We start from the raw sequence: 9,035 nt of genomic DNA, 5'->3' as shown, positions 1-9,035 counted from the left end.
ACAAAACGGTTATGATCCATATCTGAGAAATCAGGAGTGTTTTTGAAACCTTTATATAAATACATTTCTGAATGCTAGTCAGTGTTGCAAACGACCCCTGACTTGCTGTCTGACTCAACCTTCCCCTTGCCCGAGCCTTACATCTTCTCTGGAACCTGTTCATTCCTGGGCTGGGCTCCCATACCCCAGCTGTACTAATAGCATAAATCTACATGCAATCTGAGGACTTTCTCTGTGAGTAACATAATAGAGGCTGAAACTTAGGCTAGCCAGAGGAAGAACTGTCTCCTAAAGATTTCACAGTGGGAGGACTTACCACCTTGCAGAAGGTAGAGAAGCATATACATATACGGTGTTGGGCCAATGCTGAGCCAGACCTGGGCTGGACCATCTGGACCTGGGCTGCTTAGTCAGGCATATAAATCTCTGGTCTATCATTTAATCCTCAGCGAAAGGGTCAGGATCTACCAACAAGCTGGGTAGGCCGTGTGTGTGTGTGTGTGTGTGTGTGTGTGTGAGAGAGAGAGAGAGAGAGAGAGAGAGAGAGTCCTTGAGACTGCCTGCTTGTGTTTTTCTCTGGTTTGTCCCTCTCCCCAATGTAGGTACTTTCAACAAACCTTTCTCTGCTTTTCACTGTTGTCTCTTAATTGGATATTAAGGCTGGTGGCAGAGCTTAGCTAGTTAGGGCGTCCAGGAAATAGAGTCTGACTCTTGTTAACTCTGATCTACACTTTCATGATCATGCACTGGAGGTTTGTGGTTGCACATATGATGATAAGGGAGGGACAGGATAAAAACCTAACCCTTTTCCACTTTACTCCACTCTGAGGCCAAAGGCAGGAATGCCTGAAATCCTGGCTGTTTGATATTGTTTCATTATGTCACCTTTGGCATTAGAATAACAATGTACCTTGCTTGGGCTAAGGGAATCACATACATCAGGCTCTTCTCTGATTCTTGATTTTCTTGCCTACTAACCTGATATGCCCAGAGGGCAGAAACATTTTGTCACCAAGTACCAATATTTACTAAATGAAAGGACTGCAATACAATATTTCCTTTTAAATCATTACACAGATTTGGTTCTAGTAAACAGTGCAAAAAAACCCCACAGAACCAATGAAGGCTGTGACTTTGTATATTGTGATTATAGAAATGCAAAGATCTATTTGCTTGTATCCTCTTTGCCATCCATGTTATTCTGCTGGCCAATTATGTTAACCTCGTGACCATGGGGTTCTCTGGTCTATAAAATATTTAGCTGATTTAATAATTATTCTTCTATACTATTTCTCATTATTAAAGATGTGTACTTACTCAAAACAATAAGAATGAAAACAAAACATTAAAGGCCTGTGGCTCCTCCTCCAAGCAACCCCCCTCCCAGAGGTGATGAATGGGAGGGACTGTATCTCCCCCCCCCGCCCCCCGTCGGGAGGCTATCTTTTCACTGTTTTAGGCCGTTTTGAAATTCTTTTCTTTAGAAGAGGTATTTTTAATCAAAGTAGCTACTGTTCCTGTGATTGGCGCACGACCAGGGGCCGAGGACACTGACGGGCGGCAAGGCTGGGCTGGTGAAATGCAGTCCGTTTGGTGATGGAGCGTCTGAAGGTGCGCCTTTCCCTGGTCTGCGAACCGCTCACACTTTGAATGAACCCATCTTTACAGGCTTTCCCTACCGGAACGTGAGCTTTTCTCTAGGTGTGCGTTTTCTCTAGAATCTCTCGGAAGGACACGGCCACGGGAGAGGCGAGGGTAACTGGGAGACTCTGCGGTTCGGCGGGCTGGGCTGGCAGGCTGGGAGCCACTGCTGGGAGGGCGTGACTGGCGAAGGCTGGAGGTTCGGCTTTTTCGTGCTAGCTGCATCCAGATGTGCAAGCCACCGCTCTCCTGGAAGGCTTCGCCGCGGAGCCCCGGCCTAAACGCCTTCCAGGAGGTTTGTCCCTGCCTGCGCGCCGTGCCCTGAGCTCTCAGGCAGGGAAAGCGCGCGGACATGGGCGAGACCATGTCAAAGAGACTCAAGTTCCACCTAGGAGAGGCAGAGATGGAGGAACGGTCGTTCCCCAATCCCTTCCCAGACTATGAGGCCGCCGCCTCCGCCGCAGGGCTCGCAGCTGGAAGTGCGGAGGAAACCGGCCGTGTCTGCCCTCTCCCCACCACGGAAGACCCGGGCCTCCCTTTCCACCCTAACGGGAAGGTGAGTTGGTTGCCAGGGCCGGGACCAGCGGTTGGGAGGGTGAGGCTACCTCCGCCAATGGTAGCGTCCGGCGGTCACGCCCTGGGTGTGCTGACGTCATCGGCGTACGTCCCGCCCGGTGTAGGGCCTGCCCAAGCGGCCGGGGAAAGGCTGCAGGGTTGTGCTTTCCCCCTGATGAGACACTGAAACAGTCTGATGGAGCACTGTGATGGTTCCTGGGAATAAAATGTGAAATTGATGTTAGGTATTTTGTCACACCTGCCTGTGGGCACGCCCTTGCTTGGAGAAACGCTAAAGTCACGCCCTCTTAATTTTTTTCCGATTTGTTTTCTTTAACAATTTCATACATGTATTTAATGCGTTCTGGTTGCTTCTACCCCACTGTCTTTCATCTCCTTCCCTCGTCTGTACAGCTACCTCTCCTATGAATTGCCCCACCCCATCCATTTATGTCTTTGTTTCCCCCCCCCCCCCCCCCCGGGGCTTGACCAGGACTGTCTCTGTGAACTGTCCCTTGGAACCTGGTGGGTTCAGTGGGGTATACAACTGAAGACAATGGCTACCCCTCTTCCAGAGTCAGTCTGTTGCTAAGAGTTTGGCATTAAGGATTATAGTCCCGTGAGCCCCTCCCCGTCTGTGACTGACTGTTGGGAGGGCCTGTCCTGTGCACATCCTGCAAAAATAATTATAATTATAGCAATTTTGAGCTCATGGTCACATTGGCTGTATCGTCTAGGATTTTTCCATTCTTTTCCCCTATCTTTTGGCTCTTGATTTTTTTCTTTTTCCTGACCATTCTTCCTCAATGTTCCTAAATCTTAGAGGGTGTAGTTCAAATGGCTTGTTTATGGCCAAACCCTCACGTGCCAGTTGTAGTGATAAGGATCCTTTGACTATGTGCCCAAGAGTGTATAGCTGGGTCTTAAAGTATTATTTGTGTTTAAAACAAGAGCCTCACTATGTGTCCATCCCCTAGCTGGCCTGGAACTTACAGATACCTACTTGCCGTTGGCTCCCGAGTGCTGGGATTAAAGTTATACTCCATCATGCTCAGCACATAAGGTGTTTTTGTTTCTAACTTTTGAGAACCCTTTAGATTGATTTCCAAATCGGCCGCACCATATTACACTCTCACCAATAGTGTGAAAGGATTCCACTTTCCCCACACCTGTCCTAGCATTTCTTTTTTAAAAAATATTTTTATTTGATATTTTCTTCATTTACATTTCAAATGCTATCCCAAAAGTCCCCTATACCTTCCCTCCACCCTGCTCCCCTACCCACTCACTCCCACTTCTTGGCCCTGGCATTCCCCTGTACTGGGGCATATAAAGTTTGCTAGAAGAAGGGGCCTCTCTTCCCAATGATGGCCAGTTAGGCCATCTTCTGCTACATATGCAGCTAGAGACACGAACTCTGTGGGTATTGGTTAGTTCATATTGTTGTTCCACCTATAGGGTTGCAGACCCCTTCAGCTCTTAGGTACTTTCTCTAGCTCCTCCACTGGGGGCCCTGTGTTCCATCCAATAGATGACTGTGAGCATCCACTTCTGTATTTGTCAGGCACTGGCAAACCTTCACACGAGTCAGCTATATCAGGGTCCTTTCCGTGCTAGCATTTCTTATTTGTATTCTTGATGACGACTGAGGCACGATGGAATTTTAAGGCAATTTCCATCTCCATGGCACTCATCGCTGAGGATGTTGAATACTTTTGAAAATGTATACTATTTGTAGTTCCCTTTTGAGAACTTTTTTTCCAGTTGCACGGTTCCACCATGAAAAATAATTTTATGGAATTGTTTTTCCTGCTGTGTGTATGTGTGATGTACATACCTAGCACCTGAGGAGGTTAGAAGAGTGTGCTGGACTCTGCAAATGTAGTTGTGGACAGTTATGAGAACTGTGCAGGGCCAGGAACCAACCCCAGATCCTCTGCAAGAACAGTCAATGTTCTTAATCGCTGAACTTTTGCTCCACTCCTACATAGCCCATTTTTAAACATTTTGTTGTTTGTTAATTTGATGCCCAGGGTGGGCTATTTTTTTAATTTGATTTGATTTTTAAGTCTTTGTATATTTTAAACACTAGATGCTCCTTTTTTGTTGAACGTGTAGTTGGAAAAGACTTTCTCCTATTTTGAGATCCATCCATTTGTTGACTGTTGTTGGTATTGCCTAGGCTACTGGAGTACTGTTTGAAAAGTGCTTACCTATGCCTGTACATTGAAGTATACTCTCTGCTTTTTTCTCTAGTAGTTTTAGAATATTGACTCTTACATTGAGCTCCTTCATCCTTTTGGTCTTGGGTTTTGTGCAGGGTGACAGATGAAGATATCATTTCATTCTTTTGTATGTTGCGGTCTGATATTCCCACGCTGCCATGACCTTCACTGCTTTGGGATGGAGCAATGGAGGGAATGGAGAAACAACAGATACACTTACAGAAAAGCTGGTGTCTGCTGAGCTGTTTTCAGCAGGCCAAACTCAGTGCATTTATTATCTAGATCTTTTTGTTCAGGATTGGTTTGGCTGTCTGTGTTAAATTTCAGTATCAATTTTAGCATTATATGTTTTATTTCTATAAATTGTTGCTTGGAATTTGATAAGGATTTGCAGCAAATCTGTAGATTACTTTTGATAGGATCATTATTTTCACAATATTTATGTTCCTAACTTATATGTGTGGCAGCTATTCCCATTTTCTAGTATCTTCTACAGTTTCCTTGGGGTCTTAACGTTTTCACTGTAAAAGTCTTTAATGTCCTCAGATTCATTCCTGGGTATTTTGTGTGTGCATGCTTGTGGTGTGTGTGTGTGTGTGTATTGTGAATTGGTTTAATTCCCTGCTTTTCTTTTTCAGTATGTTTGTCATTGTTATATTGAAAAGCTATGGATTTTGTCTGTTAAGTTTATATGCTGCCAAATTGTGGGAATTGCTTATCAGTTCTCAAGAGATTTGTTTGTTTGTTTGTTTTTTGTGGCATCTGTAGGATTACTTATGCATAGGATTGATCATCTGCTAATAGAGATACTTTTAACTTTTCTTATTGCTATTGCTTTGTTTCCTTATCTTATTACCCTAGCTAAGAACTCAAGCACTCTGAAGTGCAATGTAGAGCATGAAAATCTTTGTCCTACTCATGATTTTTGTGGGACTGTCTTGAGTTGTTGTCACTTAGTTTGATATTGGATCTAGGTTTATCATAGATAACTTTCCTGTGATGAGGTATACCCTGCGTTCCTTAGGCTTTCCATGATTTTTATTATGAGAGTGGGTTGGATTTTGTTCAAGGCTAGATAATACCTTGATTTTCATCTTCATATGATGAATTACATTTACTTATGTATGATGAGCCAACTGTTTATCTGTGGAATGAAATCAGCTTGATCATGGTGAATATCCTTTTTATCTGAACTTTAATTTTCTAATATTTTATTGAGAATTTTCACATCTATGTTCATGAGAGAGAGAGAGAGAGAGAGAGTTGGGTCTGTGGTTTTCTCATTCTTGTGTGTTTTTAATCCATTACTTATTATTGAAATTTGTTTTACAACTAAAACCTATGGCAAAGATTTAAAAATGCATTATTCACATTTAATATCCATTGCTTTTTAAGTATGTATCTCTGGGGAAAGATGCCCACTACAAAGTGAAGTATGCTGGCAGCTGGTTGGTGGAGTAACTGTATCCATGAGAATAGTGAATGCAGCATTGATATGGCCAGCAGGTGACTTTCACTTTCAGTCTCACACAAAGAAGACTTAGTCCAGTTTAAAGTACTGAGATTGAGTCGTTTTCTTTTTATCTTTTATCTCTGGGCAAATGTGATTATGATATCAAAAATATATCAAATTTACTTGTTTAAGAAAGAAAACTCACAAACAACAAGGCTTGTGATATCTCTATACAGTTAAGTGGTAAATTGGTATCTGTGGTGGTTTGAAAACAATTTTTTTTGTGAGGATCTAATCAGAGGAGGAAAGATGTCCTGAATCTGATAGAGGAAAATTAATGTAAGGAATTGTTATTAAACTGTAATGAGATTGGCACAATGAAAAATGTCTCCTAAGTAGTTAAGAGAACTCTAGAGAATATAGAAATAGCAGATATGAGAACAACCTGTACTGTTAGGACTGAGAGATCATATAAGGACATAAGAACAAGGCTCTAGGTAGTAGCTATCTGATGATGGGTAATAAATTACCCTGAATTTAGCAACTTTTAAACACTTATCTCACACAGTGTTTGAGGGTGAGGAATCCAGATCCTCACAATATTGCAGCTAGCTGTGTGGTCCTAACTCAGGGTTTATCATGAAGATGCAGTCATTTTAAAGTTACTAAGGTAAAGACCATCTTCTCACCTCCTTTTCATTGTGGTTGGCAGGCTATTGGCTGGCGGCTTCACTTAACAATGTTTTTCTTTTCCTTTGTGTGTGTGTGTGTGTGTGTATGAGAGAGAGAGAGAAAGAGTGTGCACGCATGTGCACATGTCTATATGCATTTCTGATGCTTTTTCTTTGGTTCTTTCTCTTATTTGGTCATTTTGTCCTTCTCTAATATGTTTGTTTTCATTTTATCTTACTATATTTCATTATTATTCCTTAGATCGTTGTTTTCTAGTGAGAAACAGGAAGGATCTGAATCCAAGTAGGAGGGGAAATGGAAAGGAACTCATAGGAGTGGGGGGCACCAATCAGAATATATTAAGAAATATATGTGTGAAAAAATCTATTTCAATAAACAGAACTAAAAGAAAACAATTACCCCATTAAAAATGGGTACAGATCCAAACAGTATTCTCAAAAGAGGAAACACAAATGGTTGAGAAACACTCAAATAAATGTTTGACATCTTTAGTCATCAGGGAAATGCAAATTAAAAGTACTTTGAGATTCCATCTTACACCAGTCAGAATTTCCAAGCTTAATAAAACAAATGACAGCTCATAATAGCAAGGGAGTAGAGTCAGAAGAACACTTATCCATCACTGTTAGGAATGAGAACGTGTGCAGCCAGCACCCAGCATGAGTATCATTGTGTCGGTTCCTAAGAAGTTGAAAATAGATCTACCCGAAGATCCAGGTATACCACTCTTGGGCACATACTCAAGGACTCTATATTCTACCACAGAGACACTTGCTCAACCATGTTCATTACTGCTCTACTCAAAGTAGCCAGAAATTGGAAACAACCTAGATGTCTGTAGGTAGATGTCTGTATGATAAAAAAGTATACTTTTAATTTAAAAAAGAATTTCAACAAAAAGGAATTGCAAAAAAAGAAATATCATCCACAAAGTGATTTACAAGAAGTATGACAATTTAATAATATGTATAAAGGTAATATTAACTTACTACTTACACTGTGTATGGAATTTGGATTCACATCTTGTTCAGAAAAATAAAATAACCCAGAAACAAACAGATGAGATGGAGAAATGTTGACAAGAATGTAAGGATAAGTTTATACTTTGGATAAAAAAGATTAAAAAGAAAAAAGTTATATAATAATAGGATTTCATGAATAAAATATTTTACTTTAAAAATGAAAGGTAGAGAATGAAGGCAAATTAAAAAATTAGAACCAAGGCACACAGAGTCCAAGTAAGTTCTTCAAGGTTTGACAGGGATAAGACTTAGTATGATATATGTTTGATGATTAAAAGCTTATAAAATTGTCAATGCCAAATTTCAATACCCAAGTTAAAACCCATCCATGATTCTCAGTTCACAACAAGGGTTTGTTAAGTATTGATCAGTTCTTAGTATGTGTGCTGTTGTTTGTCATCTTGACACAAGCTAAGGTCATCTGGGAAGACAGAACACCTCATTGAGAAAACACCTCTATCAGAGTGCCTGTAGGCAAGACTATGGGCACATCATCTTGATTAATGATTAAAGTAGGAAGGTCCAGTCTTTGTAGTCCTGACTTATACAATGAAGCTAGGAGAACCTTGGAGGGCAAGCCAGTAAGCATCATTCATCTGTGCCTTCTTCAGTTCCTACTTTCATATTCTTGCCTTGATTCCCTGCCCTGACTTCACTTCATGATGGAGTGTTTCCAACTCTGTTGGACACCGTGTTTACCACAGCAATGGAAACTAACCTAATGCAGAAATTGGTGCCTGCTTCATCAGGTGTTGCTGTGACAGACCTGGCCCTGTTGATTTTGGGAGGATTGTAGAAGCCTTTTTAAGACTTTGGGATGAGAGCATTCAGAGCTTGATGAGCTGCTGTTTTGGGAACCAGGAAGATAATAATGGTGTGAGAAATGCAAATGATAGAGGCCTGGCTTGTGAGGTTTCAGAGAAAAGTTTCACAGATCCTCAAAGATTATTAAGGCTCTTCATATGCTATATTTTGTACTAAGAACTGCTCATCTGGGGCTGAAGAATCAATTGTGGTTAACAAGCTATTAGCACCACTGAAATGAACCCTTTACTGGGGTGTTGATGCTGGTTAGCTGGGTATGAAAAGAATCAGCTATGATTAAGAGACTAGCATCATTACGATGAAATCTGGAATTATTTTCTCAGGGTTAGCACAGAGAAGCAATGATCCATAAGGGCCCAAGGCTGCGTCTCTTGCTGGTAACTGAACTTGGTAATGTGTAAGAGTCTCCTATGAGTACTGGTTTATGTGGCATCAGAGCCTCAGGATTAAGGGGAGATGTGGAGGCTTGGCACCATTAAGCAGGGTCAGAGTCCTGAAGAGAGTTTAGGAGAGGCTATTCGTAAAGCCTCCGCTGCAGTGGAAACTTGAGCTTGTTGGAGATGCTAGTCTGATCTGATGAGCACGATAGCAGCAGCTGTGGTGTGAAGTCAACCTGAACCT

At 41.6% G+C, this 9,035-nt stretch overlaps 1 protein-coding gene across 3 annotated transcripts in view; it reads left to right on the top strand.

The window, feature by feature from the left end:
* The first annotated feature begins 1,381 nt into the window (after window positions 1-1,381).
* Window positions 1,382-9,035, top strand: part of Lancl2 (LanC like 2) — a 39,251-nt gene continuing 31,597 nt past the window's right edge. The window contains exon 1 of one of the 3 annotated variants that reach the window (XM_021164658.2): window positions 1,382-2,197. In XM_021164658.2, the coding sequence (XP_021020317.1) occupies window positions 1,994-2,197 (204 nt within the window). In that variant the 5' untranslated portion in view covers window positions 1,382-1,993. Of the gene's footprint in view, window positions 2,198-2,329; window positions 2,442-9,035 lie in introns of those variants that run through there. The other 2 variants (XM_029478559.1, XM_021164659.2) reach the window with 2 other exon arrangements.

The sequence above is a fragment of the Mus caroli genome, chromosome 6 (genome assembly GCF_900094665.2).
Source record: "Mus caroli chromosome 6, CAROLI_EIJ_v1.1, whole genome shotgun sequence".
In the NCBI taxonomy this organism is placed as follows: Eukaryota; Metazoa; Chordata; class Mammalia; order Rodentia; family Muridae; genus Mus; species Mus caroli.
The sequence above is the reverse complement of the archived record's forward strand: the minus strand, read 5'-3'. Positions and strand labels throughout refer to the sequence as shown.